The following is a 19,629-nucleotide window of genomic DNA, read 5'->3' on the forward strand; positions in this document are numbered from 1 at the left end:
TGCTGCTGCTGCACCAAGCACACATCAGCTACAAAGTCATCAGTCTTGCAGCCACACGGGGCTGTGCTCCTGCTGATTGTGGCCATGGTTTCCCATGATGTTGTGAAACAACTAAAGATAACTGATTGTTCAATACCATGTGTTCACTAATTACCGTTGGGAGGAGGCATTCAGCTGTATTAACAAAAAAGACCTTGCCCAATGCATATGGTAGATAATATATTTGAAATGAAATGATTATAGAGCTTATTTCTCACTCCTGTTATGTTTCCAACCAAATCATCAATCTGTTGCTATTTATAATTCCTATAATTACAACAGAGACTTGTAATTGTTAACCTAACTCCTTCAGTTCCAGACGGTTACCATGGTTACCGTGATCAGCATGATCAGATGACTGAATCAAATTGATGTATAACTTTCGGCATTACCTATTTCAAATCACACACAAAAAATATCACAAAATCTGCAGTCTTCAAAAATGCCAATGGGAGAGTTTCTAGTTAACATTATGAAAACCAACAATGAGCCAAAGACATAATACAAAAGCTCCTTAACTCTGACTTCAGGTAATTGGTTACAGAAACTGGAAACGATGGCAAGACTTCTGCAAACGACAAAGTCGATCAGGTTTTCAGAGAGACTAGTAACTGATACCTGTCAGTAAAGATAATCATGAATCAAGATTAAAATTAAAAGTATTTTCAGGGATGAGTGTTCCACATCCAGTCCAATCATAGCTTATCTTCTTACATAATTCTTGGCTGTGGATTCTGACTCACTACCTTTATGGATGTGCCAAGTAGAAGAAGCCCTATCAATTTGACCCCAACACCTGTTCATCTGTGGACAATTATCATTAGTTATCTCACAGCTATGTGGGGAATTATCCTCATTCTGCAGACTCATGTAGCATATACTGATTACTGCCTCCTTACAACACCAGTTCATTCACTTTCAGAAATAGGGATATAAAGTGATTGGATATCAATACTTTGATGAGCGGCATCTGTTGTTATGCATGGGCACCACTGACTGCACAGAAGTTTAATCATCACAGCATAGAGATTTCAAATGCCATCCTTATTGGAGATTGTGAATTGTGAAGTGCATGCTTATCATGACCTTTGTAGTGTGATGACCTTGAAAGTTGGATGACCTATTCACTGCCTCCATTTTCAGCCATGACAAATGTCCAGATTTTTGTTTGACAACGGGTTCATGGTAAAATTTATCATGAAACTGTCAAAAGAAGAGATGCATGCAAATGTTTGACAGTGTTTTACTTTGCATGTTTATTTGAGAATGTGTCAAACATAAATTACTGATCTGCAGATGGCAAACGATTTATTGACAAAATCTTTTGTTTGCAAAGCAGTAAGCTCTGTCCAAGTGAACAAAAACTCAAAGTAAACAGTACATCATGGATGCTGGAAGAGTTCAGTTCTGTTTTATAGTTTCTGTAATCCCTTTAACCAAGATGCAGTAAATTTACAACTTGTTGATTCAGCTTTGAAAGGCCAATCATTCACACTAGTTTCGACTAAACTGAGCCTCGCTGATATGCACTGCCTGAGAAATATTTCAAACTTTCCAACATCCTTCTTCTTTGAAAGATCTGTAACTGTTTGAAACAGTTATCAGACAATCTTGCCCCATGATAATTTGAGGTATCATTCATTTTACTGCTATCATGGCACAACCACCTTACCATTGCTTAAACTTAAAGAGTGCAAGCAGAATGACATGGTGTTAAAATCAAAAACCAAGACTCAACATAGCAAATACATCAAAAGAACACTGTTACAAGCTTCAACCACCAAATAAATCCCATTCACACTTATCATAATTTTGTCACATGCTAAGCCTGTAAGTAGCAGAACACAGCACTGATTGTAAGTCCTATTACTGGGATCAAAGGGCTAATCATATAACCACCTACGGTATGTTGTCACCATACAACCAAGAAGTTACAGTAGTAAGCCAATGCGCTTGCTGAGCCATTTAGTCCTATCCCCCAAGACACTTGACTATTCTATACATCCATTCATGTCAAATGATCCAAATTTTACAAGTGAGCAAGCAATCATTATTAAATAGCCACCAATAAAACATCAAAGGGATTTACCTGTCAGGTGCTTTCAACATTGATCTACAGGTAATATGACTACTTCACTTAATAATAAGACATAATATTATCAATATTAAACTTCAGAAGAAAAAAGAGGTCTGGTAGAAAGATAGCAATAGTTGGGATGACTTTAGAAACAAGAAGGTCTCTACTGATTGCTTGACCACACATTGTATCACATTTCCAGACATGATATTTTAAATGTTATATCAAACGCTGAGTAAGGTTCCCTCTATTTCACTGTGGTCTGTGATAACACAGGTCTGTATCAGTCGAACAAGTGATTGATGGTAGTACAGTCAACTTTTTTGTGTACTACAAGGATTTTGTGATATGTATGCCAACCAACACCTGAATACACAATTAAAGCACCTTTGGAATGACACAATGCGAGAGTCGTAACAGGAACAACTTCCATGCAGTGCAACTGAAGTCTACTCTGGTTGAAAGACTAGTTCAGCATTGTTGCACTTGAAAAGTGATGCACACATGCATAATCTGGTTGAAAGACCAGTTCAGCATTATTGCACTTGAAAAGGGGTGCACACATGCATACAAGCTTGCATGCATACTTGTGTGAGAGCTTGTATGTCACAGTTTCATAAGTACACATCTCTCAAATTTAGCATAACTCCAAGATGTCTCTTAATAGTACTGCTATCACATTGCTGGGAAATATCTGTCACAAAGTGGCATAAAACCATACTCACTCTTAATGTGAATGACAGGCAGTGTAACAACAAGTCCCTTGTTCAACATCTTTTGGTCAATAATTATAGAAGACTTACCCTACACCTCTGTAAAGTAAACTGCCTTGATACATTTGTGCTCTGAATTCTATAAGGTACATACCTGTATCTGAGTTGATGATACTGTGATAGTATACCACCTCGGCATTAACCATACAGCACCATATACAGAAACTACTAAAACAGTTGTTGGTAGATCACATACGGAGATCAACGCCATATAAGGTCTAACACCGTTGTCTCAATATTTACAGGACCAGGAGCAATTATCAACTTATCTGAATATCCACACATCCCATTTGTTCATATCATCACATACCAACATGAAAGAAATGACAGAAAACAAAAGAAAACAGTAGATTGCACGTCTAGTATTTATTTGTCGTCACAGAGATCACTAATACACATGGTAATCTTACTAGGTGTTTTGATATTCGATACCATAACCTGTTATCAGGAGTGTTAAGTTGAAATTGGGAGCACATCATAATTAGATAAACAAACTCAGTTAGCCTCAATTAGCTTACACTACTGCTATCTTTCATTCATGATGCATGGTGTATATAAACATGAGGAGATAGTCACAGCTCAGATGGATGTCCGAGAAAGGTAGGTGTATATCGACTTTACATGCAAATATTGAGTTAAAAGGATAATTTTTCCTGTCAGGACCATGAAATCATCTCTAGACATCAAAAATGTTGAGACATCTGTTCAAATAATGATAAATAATGAGGGATTTTGCCGAGATCGAGAAATCATATCAAGACAAATGAAATATCGACGTTACAGAGTTTGATACAATGGCGTTAGACTGTAGGTGAGTGCAGCTTAAACTGAAACTCACACACTCAGTCATTCACATACTGAGTTTCACCTTGTCAGTCCTGCTGACAATAACGATTCAAACCAAAACTGGAAAAAAATAAGTTTCCTTAGTAACCAAGCAACATGGTCTCGCTATACAAAGGGTAATAAACCAATAATTCATTCAAAATATATCAACCATCATCCAACAGTCAAACCTCTGACCCAATTTAACCTAAAGAGGCCTGATAATAACAGCCGTAAAAAACACACACTAAACACACATCAAGTTCCTCCAATAAACCTTAACTGGGGAAGACCTGACAATGCAGGTATTACAAACACACTCACGCATGAATTGGCCTAATAAAGTCAGCCTGGGATACCAGAGGGAACAACTGGTATCTGGTGCAATAACAGACATCTCAGTACAAGCTTACACATGAGTGAGTAGAGTAATAGAACACATCGCTGTGAACATTGTTTGATGTCTGTATTTGATGTTGCAGGTCTATCAAGCTTCACACATGGCACACAAACACTTGCATGTCACAAATACATTATTTACCAGGCTTAGATCGAAGAGGCATTTCTAGTGTTTTGGACTGCAACTGAAGACTGCATCCTTACAAGACCCAGCCTTCAGAAGTATGTCAGCTTTCCCTTCAGCGCAGACTTACAACATGGTTGGTCTCATAGTTCCCAAAACACTGTTTCCTACAGCCTAGACCTCCCTGCAATGCTAAAGCTCTAAATGAAGCATGTCTAAATTTCTCCAAGTTCTGAATCTCTGGTCTCCCTTGGGCTCCTTTTCACTTTAGATGTGTTTATCTGTTAAAATCAAAATTATATGTGTTCAGAAACTTAAGAGTTTGAACTTTGTGAGGTTCTGAAATATTGTTTCAGTTGCCCAGGAAGAGCAGGTAGAGTCATGAAACAAGTGCTTACATTCTGTCTAATGTGAAGTTCCATCAGCTTGTGACAGAGCTATTGCGTCTATAATCTTATCTGCTAATAAACATTTGAAGTAGGTTTTATCAATGACCATGCAGTGCCCTTCTCTTAATACTTTTAACAAATACAATAACCCGTCCTGTCTGAATGAAGATTTCATGACATCCCTGGATTCAAAGTCAAATACAGAAGTCCATCTTCGATATTGATTTCAAGCTCAATACAGTGAAGCCAGTGAGGTCTTACTCAAAGTCTTGAAGTTCTGATTTAGAATACTAGATGTTACTGCATAGAATACTGGGTATGTAATATAATATATGTAAATACTGGGTACACAACTGTGTTTGACTGACTTAATAAAACATTCATTCATATAAGAAATAGTTTTTCGAGCTTATTAGCCCAAGGAATAGTGATCATGGGTAAAAGCATCCATTATTTGTTTTGGCATGCTTTCTGACATATTCTACCCATTTATTTTGACACATATGCTCGTTATCTGTTGGTATCTAATCTAAGATTTGAAAAACACTTCTATTTACTTATGCCCTGGATTGTAAGCCTTCCGGGGGGAAAACCATGCACCAGAGAGTTCAGCTTTGAGCTTCAACAGTCTTACTTTCCCCAGGTTGAAAAATACCAAGGATAACTGTAGTCAAGTTTATCTTATATGTATGAAGAGATCCACTGGTGTTGACTCATGTGTTCATTCTGACTAAAGGTTGTTCTCCCTAATGCACAACTACATATTTTTCTTACAGCTTGAAGCTATTTTGAACCAGAAATAATTAGCCACAACTCACAGGCGATATCTCAAACCATCATGATATAAAACAGCTGCATGTTCCTCTCTAAAAAATAACAATGTGGGTCTATCCTGGGCGTGAATTCTATCGTTTCTGCTACAAAGAAGTCAGTTATGTCATTTTTCAGACATTAAAGAGGACAGACTGTAAGGCTGGGCCATGTGGCAAGCACATGACACCACCTGGAACAAGAAATGTGTCTGACTGTGTGCTTGCTGTGAGGAGTAAACGTGACTTCATGTCAACTCACCTCAAACAACCACCATCAACACACTTACACAATAGCTATAGAAAATGGCACTAGCATTAAAGTCATTGCCAAAGTGATGCATAAGCAGTGGATCATAAGGAATGGCAGAAGTATGCTGTTTTCAGGGATATGTTAATGAGCTCATATGGAAAGTTGTCTAAGAGTCAAGTTTCACCATATCGAACACAAGTATCATCAAAGTACATCTTCATCACACCCTTATGAAATGTCTCATTACATCAAACACAAGTGTCTCACAATAATGTTTCACCACACCATACGCAAATGTCTCAGAAGTCATTGTCAAGTTTCATCACACCCTTATGAAATGTCTTATTACATCTAACACAAGTCTCTCACAATAATGTTTCACCACACCATACGCAAGTATCTCAGTTTCATTACATCTAACACAAGTGTCTCACAATTAAGCTTCATTACACCTTACCCGAGTGTTTCAATAAAGCTTCATCGTGCCAATCCTGATCAAAGTACAGTTCCCCCAAGACATCAGCAATAACTTTGGTAAAACTGGACACTGAGGAAGATGTGACAACAGTTATGACGGTCCTAACTAGTTTTATGCAGACATATCTGTGTTGTAATACATGGATCAGAGACTCCATGGAATCATGCATATATGCAGCTCGAGGGAATACATATCGAACTGGAAGCTTACTTGCCTCTCTTTCTCAAGCTCTTCTGTTGCAGTTTACATATACTTTAGGTACTAGTCTTTACAGAAAAGAGATACAGTGTAAATATTGATAATTGTGTCCCACAAACAGTTCTTAGGGTGACTGATTGAGAGTGTTTAGTTTTATGCTGCTTTTAGCAATACTGCTGCAATATCTTAGTGAAAGACACCAGAAATGGGTTTTGCATGGGAATCAAACCCAGTCTTTAGCATGATGAATGTATGCTTTCACCGCTAGGCTAGCCATTTCACCCCAAGTTCTTTGAAGAACCAGGATACTGTTTTGATATTGAAGACTATAACTGACTAAACCGTTCTTTACAGAATACAGATACAATTTACATATAGATGCTTCTGACACTAGACCCCTGTTAGGGCGACCTAATATATCTCTTACCTGTCACAAGTTGAAGTAGGTAATTCATAGAAAATAGCTACATTTACATAACCAACATTCAGTAAAGATGTGTGACACTAAAGGGCACAAATCAAGTATAGACAATTAAACTGAGATTAGTGTGTTCCTGGTTGGAGGGGATCACTAGCCACAGGCATTTCACACACTGAGTGATGCTTCACAGCATAGACAGTTCTGAACATCAGATACACTGCTAACACCATGGTAAACATCACTGCAGTTTGTACAATAACGATGCTGAAGTGAGCACTACAATACAGCCACTGAGATGTTCATAACACAAACGTTAACACAGACTTACAGCAGAAAGATCTAACAGACTTTGATCACATTTTTATTACATGGTCGGAGCTATACAGTCTCACCAGAAAACAAGAGAAAATAATTTCTAGTGTAAACAATCACTCATTTCCCTTGTCAGAGGAAAATACATAGTCCCATTTGTAACTGAAAGTTCCATGAATATGGCTTTAATCACTAGGGTTTGCAGTAGTCATGCTGTGGTTTAATGGTTATGTTCTAAATTCTTTATGGTCCTGACTTTAGCCATTTGATCTGTAGAATTTCAATGTCCATGATCGTGACTGTATATTTACATGCAATCTAGCAGTGTTATGTCTCACCCCACCATGGGGCTCCTATTGTCTGTGTTTACCTGTGGGTGACTTGTACTCATAAATTATTATGTGGAGTGTTTGAAATGCAACAGCCACAAAGATCACTGCCTCTTTTATAGCTGATCCAAGTGGCATCAGAGTGCATGTACAGTGTGGTCGGATGTTTGCATAGTGTTTCAGTAACACGATGGTGTGTCAGATTACCACTGGACGAAAAGCTGACACCCTGAGTGATTCTGACATAGCCAATTACTAAGGTTGCAATGATTTGGTTTGATCCATCAAAAATCGAATCTCACACCTCAGTTTCAATTTTGGATAACCATTAACCCTATCTGAATACATATCCAAATTATGTCCACACAGCAAGAAAGTAACTTGAGCAGTTTTGAGTGTTGAAATGAGGTGAAACAGGGTTGGTTTGATGTAGGGCTAATTATCCAGTGAGACTTGTTGGTATACACTGCCTAGTTGACAATGGATTTCACCCTAAGAAGCCGACTCACTTATACTCTGGGAGTTAAATGAATCTGATGTTTTCACTTGTACAAAGAATCAAATATTGAAAATCAAATCAAACTGAAGTCTGGGTGAATCGTTACAGCCCTAACATTTATCACTTTGGTAAAACCCCTGTCAATGGTATGTTTCTAGAAGTGTCAACAAGCTAACACATGACTTGAACCAACTATGTTAGTGCTGTGTGTATCATCAACCAAACACCCTTTCTAAAACAACCTGAACTAATTACCTGGAATATGGCAGCTGCCTGTCTACTGACACCTTACTCTACCACCTCTCTATTTCACACTTAGCACTGACTATTCAAATGTATAGATTTACATGACATATGGTGATGTAGGGTGCAGGGTGATTTCAATGTACACCACAAGTTTCAATTTCTCATGCTCCACCTAACTTTGAATCTATCTGTTTCAAAAAGTACACCTACCTGTCACCTCCTAATCAATCGCCAGTGAAGGTTAGAATTAGTCTTCTGTAACCCATGCATGTTGAGGCAACTTACACTTACAGAATCAGGTGGTCAGACTTACTGAAGTGGTTAACACGTCTTTGTATCTCATAGATCGATATGCATGCTGTTGATCACTGGAATGTCTCGTGTAGACTTGGTTATTTACAGCCTGCTGCCATATAGTTGGAATACTGTGTAAAACTATGTGTGGCATTATACAACAAACCAAACTACCATTCTTATAAATCCCCCTTATACAGGGTCTCTGTATGCACATGCATGCACAATGAACTCCTCTCTCCCCAAATGCAAAGCAATCAATGCACATATTGTGGACACAGTACACCAGAACACCCCCACACTATCCTCCTACACCTCCTGCGTATGTGAAATAGCTACAATCACACCTCTGCTTGACTGTTACACTTCAACATGAAAAGTACACACCAGTATTCACACAATTGCTTATAGCGGCTTCACAAACACCTATCAAACAAAATCCATGACCAACAAACAGGATGTCGAAAAAACATAATAGGCCCAGATTAGCAAGTCTTTATCTGTACACTGGCAAGTTGGTGTCCTGATTGTGGATGCTGCTTTAGCAAAAGGGATCTATCTAGGTGAAACACAGACTTAACAACTGTGGTGTGTGTGGCCATGTTTATTGCTTGTCATGTTCGTAAATATGAATAATCCTTCAAACTCATCACTGAAGTCATAAATGCCACATGTCTGTCTCATCACAATGAATTTGGACTATTTATGAGTTAGCCAGCTCTACCAATAATTAAACACACCTCAGGGTACAGGTCATAAATTCTGTCAAAACTGTCAGAGCCATGTTTGGAAATTCAGTAAAGAAACACATGCTATGAACAGACACGTTTCCACTTTCCAATATGTTATTTCTCTCTAGAATAACACTGGTTTCTGAAACTAAAATAGTTTAACACTTTTACTTTAGCCCAGTGATTTTTTTCTTTCCTGAAAGTGAAGAAATGTAGTAGGCTCACAATATTGATACGGAACTCAGCTGGATTTCATAAACAATCCATGTTTCCATATCAGGATGATTATTTAAATTGAATAAAGCCGGTTTTATATAATCATAATACATAAAAGATTATTCACAAAAGCATGTACATTATGGATAATGTAATAGCCGTCAACCTGTCAAAATTAACAAAGAAAATACATTTACTTCACAGTTGTGGACATGGACAAATGTGTCAATCCATTCGAGGCTGCATAATACAGCCTGAGGAGGTCCACCACACACTAAGAGAACAACAACCTGATATCAGAGAAATTTACATCACAGGAAATCAACAAAGACATGTTACATATATAACTTAATATTCTGCTTTTCAGGACATCTGAAAAATACAAGCATACATATGTGAAGAAAGCTTATCTCTTTTCAGTGTAACAATACTAAGATGACTTGAAAAGAGAAATAAAAGAGGAGGATGGACTTAGCAGGAAGAGACAACTACTTAAACAAACCATGCATGATTTGTTATTAAAATAGCTTCAGGTTAAAGATATCCTTAAGGCAAGGTGGTATTTAGTATTTTCACTCTCAAGTGTCACTTTCAGCTACTTGATTCCAAAAACTTCAGCCAGAGGCAATGTATTGTTAAATGATCTCTAGTTTAGCCACAAAAAAATTATCACAGAGATTGTATTCACACATGAATGTACATACAAATGAAAAGAAACATATCCACAAAATATGCCCCTTATAATCCTGTTACTTCCAAAAACCATCCAAATAATAGATGTCAACCTTCCAGCCGACTTGTCAGATAAATCAGTTCAAAGTGTGGACAACAAGGCTGACAGATTGTAATCACTGACCCATTACGGACAGTCATTAGGTCACAAGGTGGAGAAGCAGCCAGCTCCTCACAGGTTCTTACACAGTCCAACAAAGGCTGTTGTAACACTGACATGGCCACTGGGAAACTAATTGGCTGGAACACGGGTGTAATTTCTTCTGGACAGGTCAATGGGTCTTCAAGAATGAAGATCATTTAGATATCAATCTCATCTTTCAGCTACTTGCTCTGAATCACTGCTAAACATTATGACACTGACATAAATGTTTTCAAAATGCTGCAACATTTTATCACATTTCATTAAGTTTGATGCATATTAGTTTCTGTCATAAAATGGTAAACCAATCAGTCATCACTGAGCTGAATCAACAATGTCATTTCAAAAACAAATCACTCTGAAGTAAAAACAATTGCCACATTATGTTGCCTTAATATGAAAATGTTGAATTACAAAATATAAGCTTTATCATGATTAATACAGGTTCGCTCAAACTATTCACTGATTTTGAATAATTTGAAACTTGAAAGGTCATCATGACTTCAGGAATGTCACCCTGGTCCAACCAAAAATAATTATAGCTCTCACTCCTCCCATCTAAATGGCCTTGTCACATTCTTTCTAATATTTCCTTGAACCTTTTAAAACATCTCAGATTGAACTGATAAGAATATCCAGTAGTAACCCCTGAGAGGCCATATTGCTGTTATTTGATGATCTAGCGATCTAGCATCAGAAAGTGTTCTATTCTTGTATCAATACACAGACTGAAGTGTGGAGAGTCAACTGAGACTCAGCCTAGCAGGAAACAATAACACTCAGAACATTGTAGTCAAAATGTTTAAATGCATGAATGTGTCCAAGCATCAAATGCAGAAAGTTTAATACATTTGAAACTGCGCAGGCAACATGTTTTTTACTTCAACACATGCAAAATGAGCAGAAACTGCCTCCTTGTCTAAAGTTATCTTTTTTATTTGATAGAAACTATGGAGCAAAAACAATCTTTGGCAAACATGGCTATTCCTGGACTCATAAGGTGTCAGTTAAGAAGAAATGACAGACAGCATTTGATAAATAAAACTTGCATGTTTTCAATGTGGTTAGGTAACTCAACAAAACACATGAAAACTTAATTACTTCAAATTCATGTTGACCCCTACTTGTAGTGAGCATTTTCCAACCTAAAATGTCAAGTGTTATATTGCAGAGACTCATCCCCATATGTTGTAGTTGTACATGTACTGTGTGCAGACCTGTCAGTGAACTGACCCAGTCAAGAATGTTGTGATCACTGTTATCAGCTGGTTATCTGTTTAATCATGAAACCTGCCTTCAGCAGAATCCTCTTTCTTTGATGTAACTTTTGATGTCATTTTAAGTGATTTAATAGACAGAAATGTGAAATGAAATAAGAAAATACAAAATATACGTTTCACAAAACATGGACATCAAAGGCTGACATTAAAACCAAAATCACATATTTAATATGCTCTACCAAAAAGCAAAGGCTTATTTGAGTGGCATTTTAGAAGTTGGGAGTACAAGATTGACAAACTAAAAGATAACAACTTCTTTATTACGATAGTGTGACGTTTCGGTACAGATCCCTGCTTGACAACAGTGCAAGAATCTATAACGTAACGTTGCACTATCATAATAATTAAGTTGTTATTCATAAAGTATGCCAATCAAAAAGCTAGGCGTTCAGAACATGAGCTGAAAAAACATTTTTAATGTTTACGATCCAGTCTCTTTCAATGTTTAACAATCATACCATTTTTCCTTCTGCTGAGCAGTGTCTATACTATATGTTCTATCCAAATCACAAATATGATGAGACTACACTGTTTGACTATTTACGGCACAGCTGGTGTAGAAAGGTTTTCCTTTTGTTGCAGTTTTCAGTGAAAACCAACAGTGCCAGCCACAACCCAAGACTTTCAGTTGTAAAAGTGTCCTCCTCATGTTGTTAGCCTTGATTAAAAGGGTATCACAACTGCCTGGATCATTCACTACCATGGCCTTTTTTTGAAACTTCATTGAAAGAGTTCCCCTGTTCCTCATGAGTGAGGGAGAGCATGTGCTAAGCTAGAGCAAGACATCACTTCAGATACGAACCTTGGATGACATGTGGGTCAAGGGCTTTAACGATAATAGAACAGAGATGTAATACCCTCAATAATCAATTGTGTTGACAAGGGCTTGTTTAGCTTTACCATGTTTAAAAGTTTCAGTGGTTTATCCCTTACCATACATAAATTCACTTTTTATAAAAATGCTATTCTTCTTTCTCCACGCAGTGGTAGTATCCTGGAAGTATACTCACAAACTAAACACAGTTTTATATTCAATAAGTTGCAAACTGGACTACGCAATCAGGATTACTCCCAGACGCACTTAAGAGGGTAACCCGGAGATACTCTCCAAACTGTGTTTCAGAAACCATTACAAACACGCATCCAACATGTACATGAACTCAGCATGATGAGATATACTGTGGAATATCCTCTGAACCAATCTCATCAATTCCCATCAACACAAAGCTGAAATACTAACATATGGCAATTTACAAAATTTGCACAGCCCAAAACACGAGAGTGGCGTGCAAAGCTGAGAAGATTATCTCGCCTGTCCGTTGATCAGAAGGACAGAGCAGCTTCAGTGCAGCTTCCACTGTTACAAATGAGAACCCTCTGGGATCAGGTCCTTGCCTAATCCCCATAATTGTGTTTCCATAATGGATTCCTGCACTGTCGGACAATTTATCAGCAAATAGCCTCTCTCCCCTGACATCGTAATGGAAAGGACACAGTTATTGACGTTTTGCCAATAAAATCAAACTTATAGACAATTTGTACGACTCTTCCATCCTGAATATTCTTCTGGGCTGGCTGGTTGAGATGTATAGGGACTGATTAAACCATAAATATGTCAAACAGCAGTTGATAAGTTTCAATCAACAGTTTTTCATTACATTCAAAAACACAAAAACACCTTTAACAATGTATGAGACATTTCTGTCTTTACTTTATCAGCAAGATTAAACAGTTTTCTGAATACAATAAATAATCTAACTTTTTTAAATTTCAGATTTAATAACTCTTCATGACCGTAATGATCAAAGGAACACAATATATGGTGATATACCATAGCCAGATAGAGTAGACATTACCAGCAGAAAAACAGGGAATGTCAATCACGTGTCACAGATCGATATTTTGTTCTCGAGATCCAATATGTTTGATTCATGTTTCCCTCATACACACAAAGTATGATTATTAAGAAGTGAACATGAAAACATCAAACATAAATCAACTAAAAGCAACAAGCTCACAATGGCCAATGGAAGTATTTCACAAAAACATCTATTTTCTGCCCTAATTTGAATAAAATACACAATACAGCTTCCATTAAACCTTGTTAAAATGACCAGGAATCTGATCGGCATTGTTCATTTTATGAATAATAATCAGCCCATCATCTCCATCTTGAAACTTTGCTGGCCCACTGTTTACTTGATTTATGAGATAATCCTCTTACGCATTTCTGGAACTGAAGGTTACTGAACACGGAATTATGTTTCAGCTCCCAGCGACAGCTTCATTACAAAATCAATACTCCATCACCTGATAGAAGCTGTTTAAAATGTGTAGACTGATCTTATCATCTCAAATTAATGCCAATGGTTAAAAATAATTCAATATGACATGAACAGACATGTATCTTCCTTTCATGATTACATTAGGTCGTTTCTGAAAAAGTAGTTGGTTTAAGATCGAGACCAGCAACTCAACATATATTTTTCAGTTTGTCACACTTGCAACAACATCTGTCAATAAGATTCGCTAGGAAAGCATAATATGTATATTTGCTTGAACCATTCAACATTCTATCAGGGTTAGATTGTAACTAAAAAATATACTAAATCAAAAAATTCATGACAAACAGAAATAGCATTATATTATGATAAGGGAAGACATTTGTGCTGTTGTGACACACCCCTTTCAAGGCTCTATTCTGACACAGATTGTACTTAGGGCCATGTGGTTTGAATTACATGATACTGTGACTAATCTCAGTTTTAATACTGTCCAGACCATCAGCAATGATCATAACACAATTTTACTCCGGTCATATCACAGAAATATACTCTATGTAAGGTATGACATTTTGGATTACATTTATTTTTGATACAACATGGCTAAAAGAAATATTCAACTTGGACATATTCTCCATGTAAATTGTCCATGGGAACTGATCTCTATCATTGTACTGGAGACAGAACCATTGAATTTGGAAGGGTGACATCAAATATATATTTTGAAAAGGCCAATATTATATGGATAGAAAATTTCAGTCATATGTAACTGTGAGAAGTTAGGGAATAATCATTGTATGTTAATTTTAAAAATACTCCTTTTTACACACTTAGATGAAGTCAGCATGCTCTGGTCTTTAAAACACAACACATACAATATAGAAGATCCCTTACAGTAACCCAGTACTTTGATAAATACCATAGTTTTTGCATGATATTAACTTGTTACATCAACATATCACACTTGCAAATGAAAACATTCGATTCTTATCCAAAATTTCATCTGAAAAACACCATTTAATGGCACTTATGCAAGTGCAAATCACAATCTATGTAACTTGGAAACATGTCAACAAGTTCCATTCTCTGATCATTATTATTAAAAATGGAACTAGGGAAAAAAAAGATTTTTAATAAAATTATACTTTCATGCTGCCGGTTTACTTACTGCACTGTTTCACTTGTAACAATTCACTGAACATCATCTTGTCTTAACCTTAAACATGTTTCTAATTTCTAATCTCTATTTATAGAAATGTGAAACTGTAAATTTCAACAAGCATCTGCACTTTTAACATTTAAATTTTGAAAAGTACCAAGGAAAAGACCCTCAATTAAGCTGGCAAACAAATGGTCAAGAACTTGTTGACCAGTTAAATGCTATACAATAGGAGGAATGGATCACATATTTGCATGTATGGGGAGTCATGCTTGCATCTTCTGGCAGGAGCTTGCATTGCATCATTCACCCGCTACTAAGTTCATGGCAAATAAAAGTCATGACACCTCAACATTCCTGTTGACACAGACAAGTTGTTCATTTCAACTGTTCAGGGGCCTTCTCAAAAGCATGATCACAAACTAGGGTACCAGTATATGTTGTATCAATATCACACTGAAATCTGAAAGGTTGTTTTACATCTATTACAATTTCCAGAATGGTCTTAAAATGAATTCGTTTATAAGGGAGAATATCCAAGGATCTGTACACTGCACAAAAAACGCCAGCTGGATAGTCAATCAATGTCAACAGGTAATATTCCATCCAACAAGTCCACTTTTATCAAATTAAGAAAAATGCGTTATTCAGACAATGGAGGAAACTCAGATGTTTGACAAATTTTGTAATTTTATGAAGCAAGAATTTATACATTTAGGAGTGAGTTTGGTGATTGTGATACTCACTTACACAGGTACTGTTTAAAGATACGAACCGGTATCTACTGTAACATGAACCAGTGGAGAATAATATCATTAAAATTTGGAATTCATAACATCTGATAACATTCTATGATTCCTGCTGATTTTACTAGGTTACATATTCATTTTGTGAGTGCATTTTCTTTATTCTGTATTTCTATACATTATTGATCTTTCAGTGCATTACCATGGTTAAGACAGACATTTAAGAAAAGAAATATAAAAACACAGCAAGACAATATTCATGTGCATAATACTTGGCAAAGGAAAGGCATCTGTCTATGCATTGGCAATGGTACATCACTCATATACATTATTCATAACAACTTCTGATGAAAAACATGTAGAACATCATCTTTTTCAAACTATTAGCATACTAAGTATGTCTAGCAAGCTTAGTTTTATTAGTATAGGCAAATGTAGGCAATATTAATTAGGCAAAAATCCACCAGAAATGACTGACTAGAAAATAATGCATGGGAGTTGAGAGGCCTTTGTGTTGACCTAATGCAATAAATATAAAAATTTGGGTGTCTTTAGACCAAATGTTGCAAGTCTCAAAATCAGAGGAACAGTAGGATCACTTTTACTTTGCAACACTGAATAGAAGTAAGATTGTATTCAGACAACACAAAACTCCATAAGCACTTCATGGCTAGGATTCTATTTGGCAAGCCAACAAGAAACTGGGCATTTTTAAAACCAATTAACGCATACCCCTATATCCTGGAAACATTGCAAATATTAATTGAGCGAGTAAGTGCCTCTTTATATCACGTCAGGGATGATCCAAAGGATTTTGTGGAGTCTCAACGGCTTTGATCTGTTTCACATATTAACATTATCAACCCGGAAAATTGCTAACAGCTGTGCTGAGAGTGAGAGTGATATAACATGTTTTGGGCTTGGAATACTGAGTGTGTTGTAACAACTCATAATACCACAGTGGTGATCCGTGAAATTATCTCTCTAAAATTAGACATTTAATCAGAGGATAAAATATCAGAAAAACGTGCATTAATAAAGTTGAGAAACTATAAAATGAATTTGCAAGAATAGCATATTTATCGCATGCTAATATATTTAACAGTCAACAAGCACTGCTGGATAAGTGTAACAACAAAATATCGGATAATCCAAGGTATATGTCCTTGGTTTTTGATGCTGCTACAGGATATCTTCGACACCCTTTAGAGGAAAGGATTATTGGAAAGCATAGCAAGATAGTTAGAAAATAAGGTGGCGAACACATCTATGCATACTGTACAGTTTTTTCTTAATCACACCTTGAAATTGTTAATTGGAATTAATTTTCCAGTCGCAATGGACAATCAAGTGACGTGCAATAACAACAGAATACACAAAAACAGTCGCCTGTAGCGCACAGAGGCTAATTTGACGACGTATCCTCGACTTGTCAGTCAACTGGCAGAGGCGATGCGCGTGTTGAAAGCATGACAGTACAGCGACACTTGCCGTTGACGAACTCATGTGCGTTACACACTATTTATTGCAACTCCCCGTTCGACGACACCACTGTCCACAGAATAAGCCGTACATACAAAATTTTAAGCGAAGACACATAGAAAAACACAGACGACAATTTTAAATCCGTATTGTAGAACCCGACGCTACTATAATCCACTAGCGTGAGTCATTCTTTAGTTCCCTACACTTGCTTATGAATGGGTTTCAAAACAGACAAGAATTGTACCGATGTTTTTCTCAACTTACCATATGTAGCGGCGTATCCTTGGTGCATACAGCACACACATAGCACCAAAATTAGTAATCCGATGGAATTATGCATATTCCAAGTCAGAAACTGTCACAAAATTCACGTCATATTGCTAGTAATCAAATCCCATCCCTCGCGTACAGTGATCAAAGCCTTTTGTTGATACCGCTACCTTCGTGCAGAGTTACCTCCGACCTCACTTTCGTATTTTAAAGGGAGGTAATTTGTGCAATCAGTGGAAATATTACGAAGCGCATTTAAAATATATGTTATATTTTCACACTGGAATCAATATGTATATCCACAGTAATTAGGTAACTGTCCGCTAGGCAAAATAATGTATCTTTTCGTACTTTTTTCTCAGAAATAAGATTTTTAAAAATGGTTGGCTATGAAACTGTATTTTCCAGATATTTCTCTGAGCACAGAGAATAATATACCCATGCAAATCAATGAAATATTCAGCTGCTGTCACTTGTGTTTAACACGAGCACTTGACGCGAGTATGTCCCACATACATTTAACGAAATGAAACTCAATACATGTCTGACAGACTGAGTTTGGTTTTACGCCGCTTTTAGCAATATCCCCAGCAACATCACGGTGGAGAACACCGGAAATGGGTTTCACACATTGTACCTAGTGGGGATTCGAACCCAGGACATGACGAGCCAATGCTTTGACCACTAGTCTGACTTTCTGAAATTTTGCGGTAGTATTATTATTGATCTTATCACAAAGGTAACTCGTGTCCAAGCAGTCCTGTAAGTCAGACATTGCTAGGAAATTCCTTCCGACCTAATTGGTAAAGCATGAAATCATGCAGACTAATTTATTTGTCTGACATAGCGCAGAGTCTGACTTAGATAATGATCCAAACACCAGCTGCCTATTGTCTTTTTTATACACAGAGACAATATCGCAGGAGCTAATTACAATGTCTAGACCTCCAGGAAGAAATAAAAGAGAAGCCAAAGAAAAGGTACAATGTTAAACGAATTTCTTTTTTTCGGAACTAGGATCATCTGGCAAACAAGATGTTACAAGGAACAGTTGTTAGTAAACAAAACAAAGAAAGAATCATGACTATACATAACTGTTTGTTTATAATTTTCACCATCGGTTAATGAATGACTTTAGTTGTTTAAGCCGTCTTTAGCAATATTCCAGCAGTTCTTCTGGGAACACCAGAAATGAGCTTCATACATTGTACCCTTCTCATGTAGGGAATCGCAATCGGGTATTTATATATTATTTGAATTGCATACTGTCACTGATCCGGGTGCGAACAAGAAAAAAACCCTTGAACAAAATCCCCAAGTACAAAACCCCCAAACAACACTGCCAACTGTCGAAAATTTAACTTTTTAAGTAAGTTTTGTTATATTTATTCCAGAATAACAAATAAGACACACTAACCGAAAAAACAGCAAGCATACAAACGAACAAAAACAAAGCAAAGCCCAAAATAAAAAAAAATACCAAGACGTGGTAAAAAAAAACTAGGAGTGAGTTTATTTTGATGTCTGAGTCGGCAATATTACAGGCATATGGCGACGATCTGTAAATGATCGAGTCTGGACCAGATAATCTAGTGATCAAGACCATGAGCATCTATCTACGCTGCTGGGTACCGATCACATGTGAGCGAGTCAGCGAGTCTGATCACCTGATCCCGTTAGTCGCCTCATACGACACGCATAGGTTACTGAAGATCTGTTCGAAATCTGAATTATAAAACTAAACTCACTCACTAAACTAATCAAACAAACAAACAGAAATGGTCCACTGAAACACCCAACCTGTGGATAGACACAAAACGCAATACGCACACACACAAAGAAATAAGCAACATTCAACTCAAACAATGAATAACAAAATAAACGCTACTTACCAAAAAACGATGTAAATAAAGAAAACATCTAACCACTGAACGAACCAAACAAAGAACCAAATGTGAAAAAAAACACAAACCAAATAATAAACAATATGCAGATAAAATCGAACCAAAACAAACAAACCGGCAATAAAACAAAGCATTACCTACAGAAACAACCAACCAACCAACCAATATAACAACCACGTCCTAAGAAAACCCCAACCAGTGCAAAGAGGCATCCAAC

At 36.8% G+C, this 19,629-nt stretch overlaps 1 protein-coding gene across 3 annotated transcripts in view; it reads right to left on the reverse strand.

Annotated features, from left to right (window-relative positions):
• The window catches only part of LOC137255254 (disintegrin and metalloproteinase domain-containing protein 28-like), a 99,007-nt gene extending 81,340 nt beyond the window's left edge, over positions 1-17,667 (reverse strand). For all 3 annotated transcript variants that reach the window (XM_067792693.1, XM_067792694.1, XM_067792692.1), the window contains exon 1: positions 17,503-17,667. In XM_067792693.1, coding sequence (XP_067648794.1) covers positions 17,503-17,578 — 76 coding nt within the window. In that variant the 5' untranslated portion in view covers positions 17,579-17,667. The remainder of the gene's footprint in view (positions 1-17,502) is intronic.
• Positions 17,668-19,629: the final 1,962 nt, after the last annotated feature.

Source organism: Haliotis asinina, chromosome 11, assembly GCF_037392515.1.
Source record: "Haliotis asinina isolate JCU_RB_2024 chromosome 11, JCU_Hal_asi_v2, whole genome shotgun sequence".
NCBI classification, from domain to species: Eukaryota; Metazoa; Mollusca; class Gastropoda; order Lepetellida; family Haliotidae; genus Haliotis; species Haliotis asinina.